The sequence below is a fragment of the Chlorocebus sabaeus genome, chromosome 22 (genome assembly GCF_047675955.1).
Source record: "Chlorocebus sabaeus isolate Y175 chromosome 22, mChlSab1.0.hap1, whole genome shotgun sequence".
Classification (NCBI taxonomy): Eukaryota; Metazoa; Chordata; class Mammalia; order Primates; family Cercopithecidae; genus Chlorocebus; species Chlorocebus sabaeus.
The window spans coordinates 39139761-39166295 of NC_132925.1; the positions used below are offsets into that span (position 1 = coordinate 39139761).

A 26535-nucleotide genomic window follows, 5' to 3' on the forward strand; every position below is an offset into this window, starting at 1 on the left:
CCCTACGTCTAAGTCACCCCAACTGCTATAAATTCATATTACAAAGGGCCCCCTGCTATGCTAATTGCAACCTTTGGGTCTAACCGTGCTGTACACGCGCGCGCGCGCGCGCACACACACACACACACACACACACGCTCAACGAATCTATGCTATTTGATAAGAGGCAATTTGATGTCAAGAGAAGAACTATGCAGCCTAGGCTCTATGCCAAGCCTTGGTTGTGCCACTAACTGTGAAACATACCCTCTCTGACCTTCAGTTTTCTGGCTCAGACCTATTTTCCCAGTGATGCCAGGGAGGGAGGATAGGCAACTGGTCCATTGGTTTATTCTCCCCCACCTTCCTGGCGCAGCCTTCTCAGGGAAACTCCGCCTCAAGGCTGGGGACTGGAGGAGGGGTGCGGGGGGAGGAGGCAGGGTGGCCATCTTTGTGCGGGGCCGCGCTTCCGCCAGCGCCGCGGCGGGGCATCTGCAGCAGGTCGGCTGGCGATGGAGTGGTGGGCTAGCTCGCCGCTTCGGCTCTGGCTGCTGTTGTTCCTCCTGCCCCCAGCGCAGGGCCGCCAGAAGGAGTCAGGTGGGCTCCGGGCAGTGCCGAGCCTGCCCCCTGGGCTCGTGGTCTGGTGGTAGTTCCGAGGCGCTCCCCCGCGCGGCCGGCGCCCAGGATGATGCTGTGGCCGCTGTAGCGCGGATCTGGGCAGAGGACACCGGGGCGCCTTGCGGCGGAGAGTGAGGTGCCGGGGTCTCTGCTCTTGCTCTGGACCCTGGAGATAACCCATCCCCCAGAATTCAGAATGACAGGGAGGAGAGGGAATTCCCCGTTCACCCGCAGGAGGCGTCGCCCGTGCTTGGCTACTCTGAACCTGCCCGAAACACTGAGGGTCGGGGATGGGGGCGAATGTCGTGCGCGCGCGCGTGTGTGTATATGCGTTGCCAGAAGAGAAGAAGAGGGGTTTAATGTCTGTAGCTTTTAACCGATCCTCTTTGTGGAGTTCAATTTGATTAGTAGAAAGTGAGAGTCCGCGTCACTATCCATAGCATTCTGAGGGTTGGGCGTTAAGCTTCGGAATTTTCCAGTTTCTTGGACACCTGACACCCGGGTAGAGGAACAGACTTGACATGAGCTTGAGTTACACACCCAAAAATTCTTCCCTGGCGTTTCGTTTCCATCAGTTGGATGGGAAGGGGATTTCTGAAAGTTTTGGTCTTCTGTTGCTTCTGCCTGTGTGATGTTAGCAAATAATGCTCAGGAGACTTTTTTTTTTTAACTCTCATTTACTTCACTTTTTAAAGGTTCAAAATGGAAAGTATTTATTGACCAAATTAACAGGTCTTTGGAGAATTACGAACCATGTTCAAGTCAAAACTGCAGCTGCTACCATGGGTGAGTTCTTTTCTTTGATGTGTCTTTGAGAGTTTAGTTGCTGTCACAGGAGGTATTCTAACATCCTCGAGAGATTTTGGTTGCAGTGGTCAGAAAGGCAAGGATGTTTTTCTATTTCTAGGGAATAAATATGCCCTGGGATGGGAAAGGCTCAGGTGGTCTCAGCCTAACCACTGACTGGCTGTGGGATTCAGTGCACGTGCATCTGTTTTTGCCACTGGGCTGCAAGCTTCCTGAGGTCAGGGTCTGTGTCTTATTTGTTGTTGTCTCCCTGGTGTTAGCCCTCAGTACGTGCTCAATAAATATTGTTGAGGAAATAAACCCATCTATAGCTGAATCTAATCCTAAATTTCCTGATGGTTATCTTTAGAAAATGCACATCAGGCTGGGCATGGTGGTTCATGCCTGTAATCCTAGCACTTTGAGAGGCCATGGCCAGTGGATCACCTGAGGTCAGAAGTTCGAGACCAGCCTGACCAACATGTGGAAACCCTGTCTCTACTAAAAATACAAAAATTAGCTGGGCGTGGTGGCACATGCCTGCAATCCCAGCTACTCAGGAGGCTGAGGCAGGAGAATTGCTTGAACCCAGGAAGCAGAGGTTGCACTGAACCCAGATCACGCCACTGCACCCCAGCCTGGGTGACAGAGTGAGACTCTGTCTCAGAGGGAGAATGCACCTCAGGGCCGGGATGAGGTATGGTGGATAGATAACTCTGAAAACAGACTTGGGTGTTAGTGCCGGTACTCCCACTGGTTACCCTTGTGCCAAGCCACTTCAACTCCTTTGGGTCTCAGATTCTTCATCAGCTAAGTAACAGGGTCTTTTAAGCTCTGCTTTATGTTATTTTTGACTCCTCAAAAAATTCCCTGGATGCTTATACTTATTGAAAACTTACTATGCACTCAACTTTAAAAGGAATATAAAATAGTGTTATTTTGGTTACTGCTGTCAGGCTATCAGTGTAAGGGGGTATCTGGGAGAGCGTGGACCAGACAGACCAGAACAAGAGAGTCCGTGCTATACTGTAAGGCAGAAACTTCACCTCCTGTGGGATTGGGAGGAGATGCCAGGAGGACTGAAGTGACTAGAAGGACACAGGTGTGGCATGAGTGGTGAAAGAGGAATACAGAACTGCCAAGGGAGGGGCAATCCAGATGGAGGGAGGAAGAAGAGACATTGACCCACTTTTTACTTTTTATTGCTTTGTTGCCGTTGATGTTTCAGATTACCTACAGGGCTTCTAGGGAAGAGCTGTTCATTCTCACCCTCGATTCTTTCCTTCCACTTACTGTGTTCTCTAATACGAAACCTAAATGCACTTAGGAAATAGGTGGAATGGCACCACTCTCTTGGCCTGCTTTCCCTGATGACTCCCATTCTTTCCCAGTGTCATAGAAGAGGATCTAACTCCTTTCCGAGGAGGCATCTCCAGGAAGATGATGGCAGAGGTAGTCAGACGGAAGCTAGGGACCCACTATCAGATCATTAAGAACAGACTATACCGGGAAAATGACTGCATGTTCCCCTCAAGGTAAGAGTTACAAGGTAGATATATCTTCTGACTTTATTACATACAGGCTTACCTGATACCCTTTTATAGAGGAGCCAATTCATGGGACTAGCAAGCAGATCCCTCCTCCCATTTCAGGCACACTATGAAATAGTGACAAGCTCTTCTCCTTGCCTGGGAATTTTTCTTGCGAGCTACTCTCAAAGCCTGTCTCCTCTGTGAGACTTGGCTCATCACTGGTAGTACTGGTGGTGGCTCTGCCTCTTCTGCTCCTTCCCTGGGATACAGTAGCAGCAGGATACAGGCCGATGAGGCCTAGCAGGAGGGAGCTGGACTGAAGGAGGAGGAGGAATTGGTTGAATGTCTGTCATGGGCCAGTGTAGTTCTAGATACTGAATTTTCAAGGGGAGGTTGTAGAGTCAAGAGGAGTAACTAGATGGGGTGTGGTTGCTCCCACCTGTGATTCCAGCACTTTGTGGTGGATTTCTTGAGCCCAGGAGTTTGAGACCAGCCTGGATTATGGTGAATAATCTGACAGAGTGGCAAATAATATGACAGAGTGAGACCCTGTCTATAAAAAAATATAAAAAATAAAAAGCAGGAGTAACTAGTGCTGCAAATTATGCTAGCCAGGACTTCAGAAATTCAGGTGTGAGACCCGAGGTACCATGTCATTTGGCTGAAGGCAGGGTGGTAGGCAGGGAGGGTCATGGGCTGAGCGTGGAGGTTGGGTTTAGGCAGCATTGCATTTTGGAGTATTTTTTTTTTTTTAACTCAAATCTTTATAAAATTAGAAGATACAAAACTCAGAGGGCATAATATTTCCTTATGTAAGAGCATCTTTCTAAACAATCCCTATTCTGTCATTAAAAGTAAAATAAATGTGCAGAGTTGCAAAAAAATTATCAATTTGTACATAAAGATTTATATTATTTGTATTTAATAACAACTTTGTAACAATTTAATATTTACTGTTATAAATATGTAAACAAGGCCAGGTGTGGTGGCTCAGGCCTGTAATCCCAGCACTTTGGGAGGCCAAGACCGGCAGATCACCTGAAGTCAGGAGTTCGAGACTAGCCTGACCAACATGGAGAAACCCTGTCTTTACTAAAAATACAAAATTAGCTGGGTGTGGTGGTGCCTGCCTGTCATCCCAGCTACTCAGGAGGCTGAGGCAGGAGAATCGCTTGAACCGGGGGGGCAGAGGTTGCAGTGAGCTGAGACTGGGCCATTGCACTCCAGCCTGGGCAGCAAGAGTGAATAAATAAATAAATAAATAAACGTAAACAAGAAAACAGGCTGGGCGTGGTGGCTTGTGCCTATAATCCCAGCACTTTGGGAAGTCAAGGCAGGAAGATCGCTTGAGCTCAGGAGTTCAAGACGAGCCTGGGCCACATGGCAAAACCTCATCTCTACAAAAAATACAAACATTAGCTGGGTGTGGTGGCATGTGTTTGTAGTCCTAGCTACTTGGGAGACTGAAGTGAGTGGATCACCTGAGCCCAGGAGGTCAAGACTGCAGTAAGCCTGTGCCATGATTATGCCACTGCACTCCAGCCAGGGTGACAGAGCGAGACCTGTCTCAAATAAATAATAATAAGAACAATGAAAAAGAAAGATTATTTAATATCCCACAACCCTGCGGAAATCAGTTACCCTTTGGCTATCAGATATCAGGGGAAATAAGGTTGTAGAGGAAAAAATCATTAAGGTATTTTAAACAGACATTTGTTTCATTATTTGGGACTCAATAATAGAGACTTTAAATATAAATTGTAAGTCTGGGGGAATTTTTAATTTCCACAAATGAGAAAGAAAATAAGAATATAGACATTGTTGGACTTTGAAAGCTTACCCAATGTTTAATAGTTTGCTGAACAATTGCCACATGAAATGAAATGCTTTCAAAGTTTCTGAAAGGCACAATTCTCTTCTTCCTGAGCTCAGGACATTTTGATCATAATCATGAGCTTAGAAATGTTCTGAAGGGAGTACAGTACCTTTCATTAGCAATAAAGTAATGTATATTTCCAATGACACTGAAAGTTCCCTATGCTAGCTACACGTACAACTAAGGAAAACAGAGAGGTACAAAATACAAATAGAATGCAGTATTCCAGAACACAATACTGAATGAAATACGCTCAGTTGTATGATATCTCAAAGATTCCCATATAGCTAGAAATAATATCTTTCTAGGTCTAGATACGATCTTTTTTTTTTTTTTTTTTTTTTTTTTTTGAGAGGGAATCTCACTCTGTTCCCCAGGCTGGAGTGCAGTGGTGTGATCTCAGCTCACTGCAACCTCCACCTCCCAGGTTCAAGCGATTCTCTTGCCTCAGCCTCCTGAGTAGCTGGGACTACAGGCACCCACCACTATGCCTGGCTAATTTTTGTATTTTTAGTAGAGACAGGTTTTCACGTTGTTGATCAGGTTGGTCTCAAACTCCTGACCTTGTGATCCGCCTGCCTTAGTCTCCCAAAGTGCTGGGATTACAGGCAGGTCGAGATACTTTTAATCTATCCAGTTTCAGAAACCTATGTGACATTTTAAAAATTCAGTTTTGAATAAAATAAAATATAAACTCCACATTTCAAGGATGAGCAGAGGAACCAGAGATTTATCTAATTCTAGAGACAAGTCATTTCAAAACTGAGTTGTAATGGTATTTGTTAATAACAGCTTTATTGAGGTGTGGTTAACATAAATTACATGTAAAGTATAGAATGTTCCCCCAACAAAAAAAGTATGTGAGGCTATGTTAATTAGCTTGATATACTCATTCCACAATGTAAACATATATCAAAACATTACATTGTATCCTGTAAATATATACAATTATTATTTATCAATTAAAAATAAAACCTACAGTGTACATTAAGTCTTCATGTATGTTTACGCCAAGATAATGAACCTTCCATCACAACCGAAATATTCTTTCTGCCTCTTTGCAGTCCCTGTCTCCTGCATCTCCCTGTCTCCCTCTCCTTCCCATGCCCCACCTTCAGGCAACTGATGACTACTTTCTCGAATTATGGATTATTTTCTAGAGTTTTCTATAAATGGAATTATATAAGAGAGTACTATTTTAAAAGCCAAATGTGGCTAGGCATAGTGGATCACACCTATAATCCCAGCACTTTGGGAGGCTGAGGCGAGTGGATCACCTGAGGTCAGGAGTTCAAGATCACCCTGGTCAACATGATGAAACCCCGACTCTACTAAAAATACAAAAAAATTTAGCCAGGCATGGTGGCAGGCACCTGTAATCCCAGCTACTTGGGAGGCTGAGGCAGGAAAATTGCTTGAACCTGGGAGGCAGAGGTTACAGTGAGCTGAGACCACGCCATTACACTCCAGCCTGGTCAACAAGAAAGAAACTCCATCTCAAAAAATAAAAAATTAAATTAAATTAAAAGCCAAATGTGAAAGAAATATGAGTGTTTTAGCTGTAATGTATAAATTGTACAGCAACTTTTAAAAAACTTTTTAACTAGATTTTTTTTCTTTTAGTGTCAAAGAATATTACATGCACTTTGGATATGTAAAATATCCAAATATTTTAGCATGGTAAAATAAAAAAACAGAGAGAGACAAAATACAAATAGAATGCAGTATTCCAGAACACAATCCTGAATGAAATACACATAGTGGTATGATATCTGGAAGATTCCCATATAGCTAGAAATAATATCTTTCTAGGTCTAGATGCGATCCTTTTTTTTTTTCTTTTTTTTTTTGAGAGGGAATCTCGCTCTGTCACCCAGGCTGGAGGCTGGCTGCCTCTTTGCAGTCCGTCTCTCCTGCATCTCCCTGTCTCCCTCTCCTCCCCATGCCCCACCTTCAGGCAGCCGATGACTATTTTACCATGCTAAAATATGTGGATACCTCCAAAAGACATTCAGTGAAAAGGAAGTTTCTCTTCCACCTCAGACCGCTAGTCCCTGAGACCTCTTTTCAAAAAACGATAAGAATTATGTGTCCTGTATATCCTTCTGGAAATAGTCTATACATATACAAGCATCTAGACTTATCAACAAACTAAAACATGCTCTATCTTCTGTTCTGCACTTAGATTTCTTTTCCATGTAACAGTAGATTTTGAGATTGTTCCATAAGAGTCCGTAGAGAATGCCTCACTTTTTCATGGCTGCGTAATAGTTTATTATATGGATTTCTTTATTCAGCTGTCTATCAGTGGACATTTAGATTATCCCTCACCACATCCCTTTGCTTTTTGGATAATGCAAGCAATGCTGCAGTGAACATCCTTGTTACCGTGAACACTCATGTAAATATATATGTAGGCTAAATTCCTAGAAGTATAACAACTAGGCCATTAATGTCATTTAAAAATCTTGATAAATAGGCTGGGTGCAGTGGCTCATGCCTGTTATCCCAGCACTTTGGATGGCTGAGACGGGCAGGTCATCTGAGGTCAGGAGTTTGAGACCAGCCTGGCCAACCTGGTGAGAACCTGTCTCTACTAAAAATACAAAAATTAGCTGGGCATGGTGGCCTGTGCATGTAATCCCAGCTACTCAGCAGGCTGAGGAAGGAGAATCACTTGAAACCAGAAGGCGGAGGTTGCAGTGAGCTGAAATTGTGCCATTGCACTCCAGCCTGGGCCATAGAGCGAGGCTCCATCTCAAAAAAAAAAAAAAAAAAAAAAAAAAAAAAAAAAAAAATGTATACAGATAGATAGATAGATAGATAGATAGATAGGGCACAGTGGCTCTCACCTGTAATCCCAGCACTTTGGGAGGCTGACGTGGGAGGATCACTTGAGCCCGATAATTCAAGATCAGTCTGGACAACATACCAAGACTCTGTCTTTACACACACACATGCACACACACACACACACACACTTGCCAGGTGTGATGGCACACACCCGTAGTCCCAGCTACTCAGGAGGCTGAGGTGAGAAGATTGCTTGCTCCTAGGATTTTTGAGGCTACAATAAGCCGTGATCATGCCACTGTACTCTTCAGCCTGGGTGGCAGAGCAAGAGATCCTGCCTCAAATAAAAAAATTAAAAAAAAGAGAGAGATCTTGGCAAATAGAAGCTAATTGTCCTACAAAGAGGCTAAACACTTCCATAGCTCATATATCATATGCTGGGAATAGATCTCACACCCTCACCAACACTGCATTATTGGACTTTTTGATCTTTGTCAATCCGATTGGTAAAATTGGTATCTAGTTTCATTGATATTTCTTTATTCTTAATACAGTTGAGCATCTTTTCCTATGTTTGTGAACCACTGATATTTTTTGCAATTATCTCCCTATATATAAAACACTTGCTTTTTTTTGCTGGGGGATCTCACTACATTGCTTACTGTGTCACTATGTTGCAGGTCTAGAACTCTTGGGCTCAAAGAACCCTTCTGCCTAAGTCTTCCAAGTAGTAAAACAGTATTTTAAATCAGTCATTTCCATGCTGCCAGGAAATTCTGATCAAGCCTTCGAATGCTGCCTCTAGCATAGTGCTGGTCAGGACCTCAAAGAATGAGGCAGAAACCAGCTAAACTGTCAGTATATCTTCTTTTTCTTTCAAGAAACCCTCTGAGGATTCCCAGGGAATCTAGTCAGAAAGCTATGTTACAGTATTTATGATTCTGTATATAACACTTTTTCTGGCTTGCGGAACTGATTTTGATAGTGTTCTTTATTCAGGTTGAAGATGATGAAAGGTTTTCTATCTGTTCTCATAAACTAGGAGACTTAATTATAATGAAATAAAAATGGTGTCTTTGTGAGAAGCAAAGCCAAAGGAACACAGGTAGAAAATTAGCTATTTCGGGCCGGGCGCGGTGGCTCAAGCCTGTAATCCCAGCACTTTGGGAGGCCGAGACGGGCGAATCACTAGGTCAGGAGATCGAGACCATCCTGGCTAACATGGTGAAACCCCGTCTCTACTAAAAAATACAAAAAACTAGCCAGGTGAGGTGGCGGGCGCCTGTAGTCCCAGCTACTCGGGAGGCTGAGGCAGGAGAATGGCGTAAACCCGGGAGGCGGAGCTTGCAGTGAGCTGAGATCTGGCCACTGCACTCCAGCCTGGAGGACAGAGCCAGACTCCATCTCAAAAAAAAAAAAAAAAAGAAAAGAAAAGAAAATTAGCTATTTCAGCTGTTACGAGAGTTTGTATCTTGTCTACTAATTAAACCATGCCATATAAGGGAAATAAAGAAAAGAAGAATGAATAAAGTGGTAGAAGTAGCAATAATATTCCCTTCAAAGCTATGATGATTTATTTGGAAATTTTTATTAAATATTTTAAGCTGGAGCAGCTTAGCTAGGAGTGAACTTGCACAATGCAAAAAAGCAGAATAACCCCTTTAGAAGCATTGCTTTCAGGGAACTTTGCAGTAGGCTGATGATCTGGAACACTGAGTTGTCTTACTTTAAAATGTGAATGGGACCTCACCTTGTCCTAGAGCCTGCAGGCACTGCTCTGCTGAATTTGTGGTATGTCTGGTTGACAGGTGTAGTGGTGTTGAGCACTTTATTTTGGAAGTGATTGGGCGTCTCCCTGACATGGAGATGGTGATCAATGTACGAGATTATCCTCAGGTTCCTAAATGGATGGAGCCTGCTATCCCAGTCTTCTCCTTCAGTAAGGTAAGTACAGGGAGAGCCACATGGGTGGATGGAGGGTGGTCCTCTAGGTTATGAGCATGAGATCATTGTCCTGTGACATAGTCTGATGGTCAATGGTAAGGATGAGGACTGAGGTACAGAAATGGGTCTGTGTCTCTATTAGCATCACAGTGATTGAGCAAAAAGACAGAGGAGAGGGAGTTGAGAACCAGTAAGTCACGTAAGATTGCTTGAGTGTCTATAGGGCTAGAGATGGAGGCTAGGGCGTGAGAGGCCTGAGAAACCTACAGGAATTAGAGGTGGGTCTCGAAGATCCTACAGAGCATGGGAGGAAGGAGTCCAAGAAAGCTTAGAGTTAGGGAACACCTTCATTCCAAAAGTTTATTGAGCTCCTACTATGTGTATATTCAGCCATAGTGCTGGGTATCATCTGTCCCATTTGTCACCGTATTCCAGGGGCCCAGCATGGCTAAAAGTGAACCTGAAGGTGCCAGATAACTCCACACGATGTGTGTGCAGGCAGTGCCTTGAAGGGATAGGCCAGAGATAACCTAGAGGGCTATGCAAGGGGGTGATCTTTTAGACTCATCATGGAAGATTGAAGTAGCTAGGACACACCTGTAGGCTTAGGGAATTGGGGCAAGGAATATCTTGTCAGTGCTCAGGTTCAGGTAAATGTTGTATCGCCAGGGATGGGCCTTGGTTCCCCAGAGACAAGGAAAGCATTTGGGGGTGGGGGTGGAAAGGCTAGAAGAGAGTGGATGGAAGATTCTATGGGGTAAGAGTGAATTGAGGAAAACCCCATGGAATTTGGGGAAAGGAACACTATCTCTGATTTGGTTTGTCCAAAGCAGAGGGACCTTTTATCCCCACTTTTTCTTTATCACAGTTTACTTTCTCCCTAGACTTGTTTTATTTCCTGTGTTGCAAGTGGGCAGAGGCCACATTTGTGTTGCATTTCCCATGATCTAGCCTCATTTCTCAAAAGTGCTTGGTTCCATTGTTTGTCGTGAAACTCACCCAGAAGAACAGATAGAGGCTCCCATGTAAGTCAGTAGGGACTTCGTGTTTGTTATCTATCTATTGTTTCTGCGGATAATAAAGTATGACCATCGGTATACTAACTTTCCGTTCATCTTTACTTCCCTCCTGTTTTTTAAATCAGTGACTTCTAGTTTCCAAGGGAGGGTTTTACTCTGTCAACTTTATAGTTAATTGTGCAGCTTCTATTGAATAGCTGTTATGTTTAAGGTGCTTGATGAATCACATCATTTTTTTTACATATTTGAGAGACAGCAAACAGCATATTGTGCATGTATTTCCAGTGGAAGAAACAGTAGAGTTAGAGGTTTATCAGTGGCCAGATTTTTAACAGAAGTAACCATAAAAAGGGAACAAATGGAGGCCAGGCACAGTGGCTCATGCCTGTAATCCCAGCACTTTGGGAGGCTGAGGCAGGTGGATTTAAAAAAAAAAAAAAAAAAGGAAAAAATGGTTTCAAACTTCTTTCTTTTTTTTGAGACAGAGTCTCACTCTGTTGCCCAGGCTGGAGTGCAGTGGCACGACTTTGGCTCACTGCAACCTCTACCTCCTGGGTTCAAGTGATTCCCCACCTCAGCCTCCCGAGTAGCTGGGACTATAGGCACCTGCCACCATGCCCGGCTATTTTTTTTGCTTTGTTTTGTATTTTTTAGTAGAGACAGGGTTTCACCATATTGACCAGGCTGATTTCAAACTCCTGACCTCAGGTGATCCACCTGTCTCGGCCTCCCAAAGTGCTGGGATGACAGGTGTGACCCACCGTGCCCAGCCTCAAACTTCTTTAAAAAGATGTGATAATACCCCTTCCTCTCATTCTGCTCATCCATACTTCTGACCCTGATTGATGAATAACCAAGAATGTATTGACCAATCAATGTGAGCCCAACAGTGCCATAGTATGAGATAACACTAGCTAATATTTGTGAAGTACGTAAAATGTGCCAGATACTGTTCTAAGATTTTTACGTGTATCAACTCATTTAATATTCAAAATAAGCTTTTTAGGTAGATCATATTATTGATATTATTGTTTCCTCCATTACAGTGATAAGGAAGCTGAGGCATAAAACCATTAAGTAACTTGCCTAGAGCTATAAAGAGGTGGAGTCAGCATCCTAACCCATATGATCCACGTCAGGAGCCCACACTCTTAACCATTGCACTGTATTTCTTGGCTCTTGCTCTCAAAAAAACCCATTGGGAAATAACCAAAAACTGGTAAGACAGTGTAAACTCTTAAGCGTAATAGTCAAACAATGAGAGCGCTCTGTGATTATTCAGAATTGGGCATATTGTTTCCTTAAATTAAAAATCTTAACAGTATATATCCTCTAGGAAAACAGAATTTAGGGGAACTAAAAAAGTTGACCTTTAATGTGATTCTAAATTCTGGAATTCAGTGAGCCCATGACTTTTAATCCATAGTCACTTTTGCCTTTTAATGTCTACAGGCTAGACTTTGGAAAATAGGGAAAATATATCTTTGGCAATGTGACACTAAACCAAGGCTGTCCAGATCCAGTGGCATGGTTGCAGTTGCCTCTTTTCACTCTATTCCAAGACTGATTTAGAACGACCTGTCTGTTTTTGTTGAAGACATCAGAGTACCATGATATCATGTATCCTGCCTGGACATTTTGGGAAGGGGGACCTGCTGTTTGGCCAATTTATCCTACAGGTCTTGGACGGTGGGATCTCTTCAGAGAAGATCTGGTAAGGTAGGTCCTTTAAAGAAGTTTTATTTTTTCCTCTTTCTGGGTTTTCTTGAAATAAGCCATAGACTATAACCAATTGTTTACCTTTTTTTTTTTTTTTTTGAGACGGAGCTTGTTGCCCAGGCTGGAGTGCAATGGCACGATCTCAGCTCACCGCAACCTCTGCCTCCCAGGTTCAAGTGATTCTCCTGCCTCAGCCTCCTGAGTAGCTGGGATTACAGGCATGTGCCACCACACCCAGCTAATTTTGTATTTTTAGTAGAGATGGGGTGTCTCCATGTTGGTCAGGCTGGTCTCAAACTCCTGACCTCAGGTGATCCACCCACCTCGGCCTCCCAAAGTGCTGGGATTACAGGCGTGAGCCACCACACCCAGCCTATTTACTTTTAAGTAACTAATTTTTATGTTAAAAATTAAGGACAGAAAACTGTAACATAAGCAATTTTGTATATGTCCAATAATGTTTACATATCCATAGAAAAGGGCTGAATAGTCCATCCTAAACTATCAGCAATGCCTCTTTGCAAGGGATTGTCAGAGACTTTTGTTTTCTATTTTAAATTTTTCTTTTTTTTAATTTTATTTTATTTTATTTTATTTTGCAACAGAGTCATGTTCTGTCTCCAGACTGGAGTGCAGTGGTGCTATCGCGGCGCACTGCAACCTCTGCCTCCCAGGTTCAAGTAAATCTCTTGCCTCGGCCTCCTGAATAACTGAGATTACAGGCATGCACCACCACACCCGGCTAATTTTTTGTATTTTTAGTAGAGATGGGGTTTCACCATGTCGACCAGGCTGGTCTGGAACTCCTAGCCTCAAGTGATCCACCCACTGGGTGCTGGGATTACAAGTGTGAGCCACTGCACCCAGTCAGTATTTTCAGTTTTTCTATACTTAAGATTCTTTAAATAAGAGTGTATTCTTTCATAGTAAGAAAAAATGAATGACCGTGTCATGTGGGGGATAGAAAATTATTTGGAAGAATATAAACGTACTTGGCAATTGAGAACGAAATACTTTAGGCAGGGCTGAGGGAGCATAAATGTTCCATAAGCATCTCAAGTACAAGCTTATTCCAGATCCTCTCTGATTCATGACTGAGACATGCCTTGGCCTGTTGACTCCATCCTGCTATCATTTCAGAATTTAGATTGTGTAGCTCATCCAAGCTGTAGGTATTTCTTAACTAGCTACATTTTACATCGTGATTCAAACAACTTTGGTGCTTAATTAGGGAATCTCCAGAAACACAGTCATTATAGCCCTTCTCTCAGATATAAGGAAAGCAAACAATTCAACCTTGTTTCCATAAATACCTATCACCTCTCCCAAGTGTGGCTGATGGTTCAAAGAGGATTAAGGGAATATTCCCCTCCTGAAGAAACGTACAGGGCTGCAGTCCTCAGTGGTGGGTAGAGCCCTTTGTTAAAAAACAAACTTCTCCAGTGGGTATAATTTGGAAATTTTAAAAAATAATAACAGTCTCATATTTTACAGAACTGGAACTAGAAATTGTCTTTGTCTAGCCCTTAATTTCAGGGATAAGGGAATGAAGGCACAGAAAGGTTTAGTGATCTGGTCAAGGTCAGAAGCAAATCTAGGCCTAAAGTCCTGGTTTCCAAGTACTTTATCCAACCTTCTTTACTGGTTAATATTCCTTGTGTTTTCCTGACATTGAGACTGTCATTGCTTGTTTATTTTTGGGTTTTGAACATAATTTTGAGACGGGGGGGAAAAAGTGTGCTTTTTTTGTTTGTTGGTTGTTTTTTAAAATTTTTTGTAGAGACAGGTCTTGCTATGTTTCCCAACCTGATCTCAGACTCCTAGGCTCAAGTGATCCTCCCCCCTCGGCCTCCCAAAGCGCTGGGATTACAGGCATGAGCCACCACACTAAGTTGGAAAAAAGATTTTAAACTTTTTTTTCCCTAAGTTATTCTTGGCCTTGGCCTTGGTTTTCTAATCCTTTCCCCCACCCCACCCCCTCAGGTACTTGCAAATACCCTTTTCACATTCTTCTTTTTGTAGCTCTTTTCCCACCTGCCATGCAGCTGTCTTGTTTTTAAAATCTTTAAAAACATTTTAAGTGATTATGAAACCTATATATGCTCATAAAATTTTACAAATATGTATAACTTAGGCAACTTTCTCCCTAACTTATTGGTGTATCTAAGTAATCTTTCCATGTCAGTACATATGAAGCAGTCACTTTATTTATTTATTTGTTTATTTGTTTATTTTTGAGAGGCAGGATCTCACTATCTCACTATGTTGCCCAGGCTGGACTCAAACTCCTGAGGTCAAGGTGTTATCCAGTTACTCCACCATGTAGTTATTAATACCATTTTCCCCCATGTAAACTAGTAAACAATTTTTAGGCAGATAGAATGTTTTAACGTGTAATCTTATATGAATGCTTTTTTTCTTTTGATACCTTCCTATTTTATTCAATTGAATTTATTCATGGTTATAGAATTGCCATTTTGTTTTTTAGAACCCTCCGTTTGGAATCTCTAGTGATGTTCATTGGTTACCTTGAAAATTTAATAATCTGCTTGTTTATCCATCTGCACTGATGTCTGCCTGCCATTTTCCATTCTATTTTTCTGATATTTTGGGAGTTTGTGCCCGCTGATTTATATTTGACTCTGTAGAAGAATTCATTGTTCTTTACAGATTAAATATTTCATTTGTTATTGTCAGAGAGAGTTTGAAAAAGAGGGCTGGGGTAGCACCAGGCTGTGGTGGCCACTGTTAGCACTTGCCTGGAGAAACAAGTCCTAACCTAGGTCTTTTGAGGGAGGATGGGTAGGTTAGGAGAATGAAAGAGAGAGAACAGTGATACACAGTTTGGGTCCTGTGTATGTATATTAAACACAGCTTCCCCAGGAACCAAGGAAATGAAGAGAAGTAACTTTGAGTATAAATTGATACATTTTTTGTTAGATAGTTTGACAATATGTATCAAAATTGGAAATGTATACTGTGTATTCTTTGACCCAGCTGTTTCACATCTAGAATGTATCCTAAGGAATTAGACAAGTGTGCAAAGATTTGTGTACAAGGATGTTTACTACCATGTTGTTTCTTAGAGCAGAAAGTTGGAAACTACCCAAAAGCCCATCAATAAAGGATGAAGTGAATCATAATATGACTGTAAAATGGAATTTTTGCAGTGAGTCTTTGCCAGAGGTTATAAAATGGAACATAGTGCATGAATGGAAAGGCAGTGTAGGTTTTAAAAGCTCTGCGTTCAAATCCTGGCTCTTATTAGCTGCATGACTCTGCGCAAGTTGCTTAACCTCTGAAGGACCTCATTTGTAAAATAGGGATGATAAAACCTGCCTCTTAAGATAGTGAGAATGATTTTATATTTACAAAGCACTTATAACAATGTCTGTAACATAGTGAAATGCTATGTAGATGTTGGCTGTTATTATTATTTATATTTCCTATTAAGATTGTTACCTGGGCTGGGCGCGGTATCTCACGCTTGTAATCCCAGCACTTTGGGAGGCCGAGGCGGGCGGATCATGAGGTCAGGAGATCGAGACCATCCTAGCTAACACAGTGAAACCCCATCTCTACTAAAAATACAAAAAATTAGCCCTGTGTGGTGGTTGGTGCCTGTAGTCCCAGCTACTCGGGAGGCTGAGGCAGGAGAATGGCATGAACCCGGGAGGCGGAAGTTGCAGTGAGCAGAGATGCGCCACTCTACTCTAACCTGGGCAATAGAGTGGGACTCTGTCTCAAAAAAATAAAAAACGATTGTTACCTAATAGTATGTATGGTGTGACCTCTGTTACATAGAGCAAAGTTTCTCAGTATTAGTGTTGCTGACATTTTGGGCTGGATAATTCTTTGTCCTGGGAGCTATCCTGAGCACTGTAGGATTGTTTAGCAGCATCTCTGATCTCTGATGTATACCCACTAAATGCCAGTAGCAGTCCCCTAGTAGTAATAATCAAAAGTGTCTACAGACATGGCCAAATGTCCCCTGGGTGGGAGGGAAGGGCAAAATTACCCCCAGTTGAAAGCTACTAATGTGAAGAAATGATTGCCAGGAAATTCTTGGCTAAAATGTTACATTGTTACCTGTGGACAGGGAGATTCCAGAGGACATCTTACTTTTATCTTTATGCTTTTTCATGAGAACTTTGCATGAGGAGCATGAAATATTTTCCACTAAAAACAAAACAACAAAAATCCAGTGCTATAGTGTCTCTGCTTGGGCAGGAAGAAGTACGGGGTAAACAAGATAGTTCTGGCCTTAAGACTGGAGAATCAGGTAAAGGTGATCCACCCAGAAAAGGCCAGAGGATGAGCCAGGTTGGCTGAGGGTGGGGGTCTGAGGACCTGGAAGATACTGAGCGCATTCTCAGCTGAGTGAAAATGAGCAGCATGACATTATATGTATCTGAAAAGGATCTATGCCTAGAAAGTTTATATCCTGAGTTTCTCCATTACTGTAATACAGCCCACCAATCCCTCATTAACTTCAGTTCAGCCTTCCCCTCCTTTTTGAAAGGAAGATGCTGTGCAGACTTCTGTACAGGGAGGGTTCCTACGAAGCAAGTTAGGAATGATGCATCTGTGAGCTAGCAGTTTCAGTAAGGAAGGCTGGCCGTGGTAATGTGTACTGAGATCTGAGTTTCAAGGACTTCATCTTTATGGAGCACTTAGTCTGGCTTTAAGAATACAAAGGTGCTTTTCAAATATCAGACTAAATCCGATGACACTTCCCACCTATGGAAAACATAAAATGAAAGAGTGATTTCCCTTTCATTCCATTTCTGATGCTTTTTTACTTTTTTGCAGTTTTGTTCACATAATTAATTTCATCAGTAGCACCCTACTTAAGGTACAGAGGAAATCCACATTTGCCAAATTATATAGAGACCTAATCATGACCTTCAGGGTTTGAGGGCTTTTCTTTCAATGTTGTTAACTTGTTAATGGGGAGTAGATTTGTAGATACAACTGAGTAGCACCTCCAGAGCCATGAAATGGTAGCAAAAGGAAACAAAGTGTCCTTTAGGACTTTTTCTTTTGAGTAGCTTTGATTAGACTTATTTAGAAATATGAAGCTCTGAACTAATCTTCAGAAGTGGTTAAAGCACATTCTTATATAGTTGAAAAAGATATATTGAAACTAATTAAATTCTGTATTCTTAGGTCAGCAGCACAGTGGCCATGGAAAAAGAAAAACTCTACAGCATATTTCCGAGGATCAAGGTGAATTATTTTCTGACATTTTACAAATACATTCTTCCAAGTAATGTAAAATATAAGTAACCTTGAGGGTATGACAAGCTCTGTAGTTCAAAGGGAAAGCTAAGATAACAAAGAAAGAAATGTGGAATCACAATTTTAGATTTGGGAATAATTCACATTATTTGCCCAAATCGCCATTGATTGAGTTGATATTCAAAGAAGTAAAGTTTATCCACTTCAGTCATTTAGCACATATTTTACATAGTGTTACAAGTGTGTTGGGCATTGATTGTGTGATGTCAAACACAACAGATGGGTGTCTTCTTACAGTCCCTAGGAGTAGCTTATGATCAGTTTCTAGGAGTAGCTTATGATCATGCCACGGTCACTCTACTGGTTAATGCAGAGCAGGACTCAACACCATATTTCTTAACTGCCTTTTTTATCAGAACATGTGGCTGCCAAATAGTAGTTAAGAGCACAGACTGAGACTGCTGAAAATGAAGAAGAGAGCAGGGAGGAAAGAGAAGAGAAAAATGGCAAAGGTAGTAGAAGGACCCTGTGTTGTTCAGTTCCATAGTCCCAGTGCCAATAACAGTTCCTAGCATGTCAATATACGATAAGTATCGGTGGAGTAGATGAATAGAAAAGACCATGAAGGGAGAAGGGTTTTGTAGTTTTAGCAAGTGAGTCCTTGCCAGAGATTATACTCTCTCTTCACCCTCCTCTTCGCTTGGGAGATAGACTTTAGGAGGTAAATGGATTATCCAGCTACTATGTCCTGTTTCTTACCAACTTCTTTGATTCTTAAATCTTGAAGTCACAAATTAACTTGGGGACCATGTCTGGACTTCAAGAGTTTTAGGACTCCCTTGAAATTATGTGGGGATATGTGCATTTTTCTGGGAAGGAGAGGAGGTTGGTTCATAGTTCTTAACAGATTATCAAGGAATCCATGATGCCTCACATGTCAAGACCCTCTGCTACTTGGAACATCACTAGAAATTTTTCCACATATAGTCATTAGGTTTTTAAGCCCTTTGGTTTTTGTGCATTTAAAAAAAATTAAATATTATACTGGACTGTACAGAGTGTACATAACAAAGGTCATGTAGCTGTTTTAGTGAGTGGTGACTAGCTAGCCTCACAGTTATAAGCACCAGTGATTATAGAAGCTACATGAACTTTCCTAAAAGGGAAATCATTCCCTGGGATTTGACTATAGTAACCTGAACAACATACCCTTTAAGACCAAACGCAGACAAAGAAGGGCCAAGCACTCCCCAACCCTAAAGGTACAGAGGGGACCAGCCCTGGACAACCTAGATGTTGCAGTACCCAGTGTACCTCTCCTCTGCTGTCACGGCACCAGTGAATTGTCCATTTGTGCAGAGTCATTGCCTTGGGTCCTAGTCCTGCTCACCTTTCAGGGATTGGGAACAGTATTCTAATACAGGCCACACAGTTTTATGTCACGTGTTTCTTTTATAGGACAAGTCCAGAACGAGATCCTCTCATTCTTCTGTCTCGAAAAAATCCAAAACTTGTTGATGCGGAATACACCAAAAACCAGGCCTGGAAATCTATGAAAGTAATCACCAGTCATCTGACTAGAACTACAGCAGGGAACATTCTCACTCAAAGAACATTGCCACCTGGGTAGAATTTGAGATTAGGTTTCCTCTCAGTGGTGAGGTGAATGTAAAGAAAGTTCCATGAACCAGCATTAGCATATATGTAAATTCTTCTTTTTCAAACTTACGTTGCTTTTCTGGCCATATTATGACTAGTATATTGCACTACTTTGAAGGTTTAAACCAGGGGTCACAAACTTTTTCCAGGAAGGGCCAAATAGTAAATATTGTAGGTTTTGCAGGTCATATGGTCTCTGTTGTAGTTGCCAGCAGTAGTATGAAAGCAGCCATAGGCAGTTTGTAAATGAATGAGCCTGGCAGTGTTCTTATAAAAACTTTATTATGGCCGGGCATGGTGGTTCACACCTGTAATCCCAGCACTTTGGGAGGCTGAGGTGGGTGGATCACTTGAGGTCGGGAGTTTGAGACCAGCATGGACAACACGGTGAAACCCTGTCTCTATTAAAAAATACAAAAATTAGCCAGGCATGGTGGTACGCACCTGTAATCCCAGCTACTCGGGAGGCTGAGGCAGGAGAATTGCTTGAACCTGGGAGACAGAGATTGCAGTGAGCCAAGATTGTGCCATTGCACTCCAGCCTGGTGACAGAGCAAGACTCCATCTCAAAAAAAAATAAAATAAATAAAAAAATTAAAAGTTTATTTATGGGCACCGAATTTTGAATTTCATGTAATTTTGTCATAAAATATTCTTCTTTTGCCTTTTCTTTTAACCATTTGAAATGTAAAAATTTCTTAGTCCATGACAAAAACAAGCAGTGGGTCAGATTTGGCCTATGGGTCGTACTTTGCCAACCCCTGGTTTAAATTAATGGTCTCAACCCTGGCTGTGCAGTACAACCAGAGAGCTTTAAAAAATGAGTTAAGTGAGTCAGAATCTCTGGGGCTGGTGTCCAGGAATCTTCATTTGTTTAAAACTTTTCAAGTGATTCTAAGGTGAAGCCAGAAATGGGACCATTGGTTTACAGTCCACTCTCTCCTCTTAACTCTATGGCTTTTTGCCTTAATCAAAGAAATTAAAGCCTTAACCTTCTTTTATATGACATTTCCATATACCATATGAGGATGCTATGAGAAAAAGCTTTAGACTTCTTGGGAGAAAACTAAGTAAATCTGAGGTGTATGTATTATTTCATACAGTTTTTTAATCAGATAGGAGCAAGTGAGCTTACAAAACTTTATTAAATAATAAAAATATGAAAAATGTATTCATTTAGAATACAAGTTGTTAGCATCTACTGTGGGAGGCTGCAGGAGCAAACAAAACTTGTCCCCTCATCAAGGAGTTTACCATCTGCTAAGGTAGATGGAGTGTACATGGGGATCTCAAACTCAGATGTCCCCAGGGACCAGCAGGTGATATCAGTAGGTGAGCAAGAGAGAATACTAACACTTCCAAGTGTTAGTAAGAGCCCAGTTTGCCAGATCATCCTTTTTATTCCCCAAGAAAGATTGGAAATCTGGATTTTTGCAAGAAATATCCTACCACCTATAAAGGTTGGCAATGATTTGATTTTTTTTTTAAATACTTTGCATGCCCAACATAATTTGAGCATGGGCTGTATACACCCCTAACATTATCAGCCAGCACTTGGGATCTTCTCTGCATACATAATTTACACAGAGTGAAGTGTGCTGCGGGCTGTGACATCTGAATTCAAAGAAGGGCAACATGGCTTTAGGTGAGCTTAAACTCTGAAATCAGACAGGCCCTGGTTAAAACTGTGTCTTCTATTCAGAGCCACATTGACCTTGAGCAAATCTCAACTTCCGAAGCCTTGGCTTCTGCATTTATATAATGGGAATAATAATGTCTCCTGAGTATATTGATTATGAAGCTTAAATGAGGTAATGTTGATGAAATGTTTAACGATGCTTGCTGCACAGTGATCACAGTAAATGCTGTTGCTGTTAATACTAATAACTTCCTTTCCACTTAAAGGATACCTTAGGAAAGCCAGCTGCTAAGGATGTCCATCTTGTCGATCACTGCAAGTACAAGTAAGATTTCCAGTATGGTTTCCATACTGCTTTTGAAATAGCTTCACTTTGGGTGAGAACTTTAATATAAAGGCCCAGCTGGAGTAAATGAAAGTTGCATTAATGCATTTCACTGGCTTTTCCTGAGGGCCTGTATGCACTGACCTGAGTTCTGCGGGGACTGTAGAGAAGAATGGAACATCTGTAGAACAGAACAACAGATAGCTGCATGCTAGCTAGCAATCACAGTAATGTAATTACCTCTCCATATGCCCCACCCACTCAATAGTTGAAGTTAGAATAAATATTTCTCAGTTAATAAGTATTAGAATTATTATCCTGGTGTGCTGGCATGCTCCTGTAGTCTTAGCTACTCGGGAGGCTGAGGTAGGAGGATCCTTTGAGCCCAAGAGTTCAAGACCAGCCTAGGCTACATAGTGAGTCCCTGTCTCTAAGAGAAATAAAATAAAATTCCAGGACTAAGAATTCGATGAAACCAGGTAAAACCAGGTCTAGAGGAGGGCAGCAGTAGTGGGGGTGGCTCAGAGTTAGGAATGCCAGTGACACACAGAGTAGGATCTACATGGTGAAAGCAACTCTGGTTGGAGACAGGTGCATGCGTGAGAAATGCTGAGAAGACAGCCTTTTTTTTTTTTTTTTTTTCCCTGTGGGCAATCGCTGAAAATTGATTAGGTTTTCCTCATTCTTCTCTCTATACCAGAGGGCCCTTATCCCCAGCCATGGTACTGGTCGGTTAGGAACTGGGTTGCACAGCAGGAGGTGAGCAGTGGGGAAGTGAGCATTACCACCTGAGCTCTGCCTTCTGTCAGATCAGCCTTGGCATTAGGCTGCTTGTCATAGGAGCACAAACCCTATTGTGAACTGCGCATACAAGGGATCGAGGTTGCATGCTCCTTATGAGAATCTAATGCCTGATTATCTGAAGTGGAACAGTTTCATCCAAAATCATCTCCCCCCACTGCCCATCCATGGAAAAATTGTCTCCCATGAAACCGGTCCCTGGTGCCAAAAAGGTTGGGGACCATTGCTCTATACTTTAAGAGAAGAGGGTGATGTCTAGGAAGCAGTGGAGACCTTTGAGCAGATGGGGTACACTAGAGGAAAAACAAGGCTTTGGGAGGCCATGACTAGTTAGAGACATTAGGCCTAGAAAAGCTTGTGAATTTTTTTTCACTCTTTATATTTTATGTTTACCATTGAACATTTATTTTCTCAAATATGTTCCAAATCTACAAACTGTCATTTTCTTCTGAGCCCTGTATACACTCTAGCCGGCACCCAGCTCCTGACCCTATCTAGCTCTGTCTGGAGAAAATAATCCCCTATTTTTCCTCACCCTGACATCCCCAGAACAACCTGTAGTCCTAGCCCTGGTAACGCAAAGAGTTGATAGAAACCCCTTAGGAACATACAATGTGTCCTTGAAAACTCAAAGTGGAAAGAGAGTGGAGAGGAATCATGAAAGAAGGGGAGGGGAGAATAAGCATAAAAGGTCATATTTGTGGCAGCAGGCATATAGTATCAAGTGTATTTTGCTCTTTTTTCCCCAGGTATCTGTTTAATTTTCGAGGTGTAGCTGCAAGTTTCCGGTTTAAACATCTCTTCCTGTGTGGCTCACTTGTTTTCCATGTTGGTGACGAGTGGCTAGAATTCTTCTATCCACAGCTGAAGCCATGGGTTCACTATATCCCAGTCAAAACAGATCTCTCCAATGTCCAGTAAGCAGTTATCCCCCAGTGCAGAGTTTCTAAAGACCCTTCCAATCTGCTTTTAAAAATGCCGTAATGCCTTAAAACCAGTCATGTAAGACATTTAGTCCTATGATTTTTTTCCATTGAAAGCTTTTTTTCCTCTTGGTTTACATACATAGTATTGCATTATTATCCAAGTAGGCTATGAGTGGAATTTAATTTGAAAAAGCGCTTTAATACTGGTTTCAAATGAAACATTCAGACAAAATGAAGTTAAAAAGCTCTCATCTCTCCAAGACTAAAGATAGGGGTACTCAATCTTATTATATTGTCAAAAAGATATTCAGATACAGCGTGAGAATTGATTCAAGTGAAGCTTCGGCAAATTTCCTCTCATGATGGGAGGAACAAGGAAGAGGTATAGAGAAGGACCAGAGTTATCTGCATATTGTTATGATGGTGATATCTGTGTGTATATATATATTTTTCTATATATAAAAATATATTTATATATAAATATGTAAGATAAATATAGATATATAATATATTGTAAAATATACATATACAAAATATATGTAAATATATAATGTAACTTCTGTATTTTCTCAAATATGTCCCAAATCTACAATAGGGTATCTTTAATCAGTGTGTGGGTTTTTTTTTTTTATTATTTTGTTCTTGAGAGAACCCTGATATCTTTGCTTTAAGGAAACAATCCACCATCCACATACCTACAATTATCCATAGACCTCAATCTATATGGTCTTTCTGACTTAGTGCTAATGAAGTTGGTCTACATTTCAGAGTCTAAAATTCTTTTCATTTTAGAGAGCTGTTACAGTTTGTAAAAGCAAATGATGATGTAGCTCAAGAGATTGCTGAAAGGTGAGTTCTGTTCATTTTCCCTTTCCACTTTACTTTGTCATCCGCATTATGCCCTAGCCAAAGTTACCTGAATACTATTATCATGGTGATATCTGTATTTTATCCTCATCATATGGAGATAATTCAGAACTAAAGCTGTCCTGGGGGGAAACATATACACACGTCTACATATGCCCAAGCTTTATAGAAGTAGACTAAAATCTTTGAGGTAGTTAAACAGGTATGAACATTGGTTGTTTTTAAGTTGTTTTAAAGGAAAAAGATGTTAAGTTCTATTGGTACATGCATGTATGTGGATATGATTGCCATAGGGTTGGTTCTTGAGGCTCAAATGAATTAATTTATATAAAATGCTGAATAATGCTTGGCACAAGGTGAGCACTCAAATACAGACTGTTATTATTATTAAATTCTGTGCTTTAACATTTGCTTGTTAAATCTTGTCTCTAGGGGAAGCCAGTTTATTAGGAACCACTTGCAGATGGATGACATCACCTGTTACTGGGAGAACCTCTTGAGTGAATACTCTAAATTCCTGTCTTACAATGTAACAAGAAGGAAAGGTTATGATCAAATTATTCCCAAAATGTTGAAAACCGAACTATAGTAGTCATCATAGGACCATAGTCCTCTTTGTGGCAACAGATCTCAGATATCCTACGGTGAGAAGCTTACCATAAGCTTGGCACCTATACCCTAAATACCTGTTACCAAGCCAAATACCTGGTTTTCCTTATCATGCTGCACCCAGAGCAACTCTTGAGAAAGATTTAAAATGTGTCTAACACACTGATATGAAGCAGTTCAACTTTTTGGATGAATAAGGACCAGAAATCATGAGATGTGGATTTTGAACCCAACTCTACCTTTCATTTTCTTAAGACCAATCACAGCTTGTGCCTCAGATCATCCACCTGTGTGTATCCACCACTGTGAAATTGACCGTGTCCATGTGATGATGCCCTTTGTCCCATTATTTGGAGCAGAAAATTCATCATTTGGAAGTAGTACAACTCATTGCTGGAATTGTGAAATTATCCTAGGTGTGATCTCTGTCACTTTATTTTAATGTAGGAAACCCTATGGGGTTTATGAAAAATACTTGGGGATCATTCTCTGAATGGTCTAAGGAAGCGGTAGCCATGCCATGCAATGATATAGGAGTTCTCTTTTGTAAAACCATAAACTCTGTTACTCAGGAGGTTTCTATAATGCCACATATAAAGAGGCCAATTGCATGAGTAATTATTGCAATTGGATTTTGGGTTCCCTTTTTGTGCCTTCATGCCCTACTTCTTAATGTCTCTCTGAAGAAAAGAAAAAAAGACAAAGCCTCTTAATAAATTTAGGAAGTAGTCCTCATTCTTTAATGGAACTATACATAGAGCAGCAGCTCTTCCTCACCCTTTGCATACCTTTAATATTTTTCCTTCTTAAATTGGCCACAGCAGGGATCATTCACACTCTCACTGTCTTGCAGGAACCACAAGAAGTCTTCATATGTGAATGTGCCGTTCATTTGGTAGTTAAGAGCATTCAACTTCAAATATATAGGAGATATTTGTTTTAGTGCAAATCCATGTTGGAGTGCCTCCTTTTTCCTTTTTTCCCTTTTTGAAAAAGATGTTTTGGGTAGTAGTTTAATATCTCAGGGTGCTCTTTCTAACATAGTATAAAATGAAGAAAAATGTTTAGATTAAAACTCTGGAGTCTGATGACTTAGAACTATCCTTGATCCTTAGGCCCACCCTTTCCACAGAGAAATCACCTCTCTTCTTTTGTCTCTTAAGACCTATTTGGTATTAACTAGTTTCAGAATTAGTAAATGTGAGATTCAGTCACATAATTATCAGACATTCCATTTGTCAGAAATCTATTAGGCTTTTTAAACTCTTTTCCACAAAATTTTAAGTCTATTGAACTTCTTAGAGAAGTTGAACATGCTTGGCAAGATCATTTCATGGAATAAGCAGATGTTTAAAGTTGGATTTTTTTTTTGTTTTTTTTTGTTTTGTTTTGTTTAGTACTAGCAATGCACAGGGACTATGTTCTTAGGTGCTGTGAGTGTGTCTATAGGCAGTCCAGATTTCTGAGTTGTACTATGGTTTTGCCTTGTCACTATGAGGCCCTACTAGGTGTAGGCATTGTCTCTGAATTTTAATTTCCTCTCATTAAAATAGGAACAAAATTTGCTATCCTTTAGATTAGGAGCTGAAAATTCATTTCCCTGGGAATGTTTCCCATTTAGCTTCAAGTTTTAGCTCAAATATCACCTTCTTTCTGACTCCTTTCATTCATTCCTCGAGGCAGTAAGGGGCTACCATAGTACTTTGCTTATGCCTGTATTATATGACATCACTGTAGTTGCTTGACTGTTTCTCCTATTGTTCTATGAACTTATTAATAGGTGAGAATCTAGTTTTACTCATCTTGATGTCTCCAGGATCCAGCACAGTGCCTCATACAGAATAGATCCCAAAGAACTGGTGGGTGGGTGGATGGATGGAGGAATGGAGACAGTTGGCTTAACTGGATCCTATATACAGATTGTTACTGGCTCCAAAGGATGATTAGATAAGACTGTAAGAATTGGATCAATGTAAATCCTCACTTGCCCTTGAGGAGCCAATAAGAGCATCTTTGTCTTTAAATACAGCAAATGTTATTCAGATTTTGTACTTGTCTATCTGTTTACCTCAGTGTAGATGATATGAGGATGGTGTAACTATGTAAATGGTTTGTTTTTGAAAATAATTTGTTTCCCCACAACTTTGGAAGGTTTTATTTGTTGTTGTTGTTACTAGTTCAGTCCCAAACTTACCCTTTCCT

The 26535-nt window shown here is 41.1% G+C and overlaps 1 protein-coding gene across 2 annotated transcripts; it reads left to right on the forward strand.

Annotated features, from left to right (window-relative positions):
- Nucleotides 1-429: 429 nt before the first annotated feature.
- On the forward strand, nt 430-26475 carry POGLUT1 (protein O-glucosyltransferase 1). 2 transcript variants are annotated; one of them, XM_007985708.3, is made up of 11 exons: nt 430-576; nt 1293-1383; nt 2775-2918; nt 9393-9528; nt 12145-12266; nt 17436-17495; nt 18966-19065; nt 21072-21130; nt 22681-22848; nt 23650-23706; nt 24157-26475. In XM_007985708.3, the coding sequence occupies exons 1-11, from the start codon at nt 492-494 to the stop codon at nt 24311-24313; spliced, it is 1179 nt and encodes a 392-aa protein (XP_007983899.1). In that variant the 5' UTR covers nt 430-491; the 3' UTR covers nt 24314-26475. The 2 variants fall into 2 exon arrangements, with proteins under 2 accessions (XP_007983899.1, XP_007983901.1); XM_007985710.3 differs by lacking the exon at nt 430-576 and adding an exon at nt 644-733.
- Nucleotides 26476-26535: the final 60 nt, after the last annotated feature.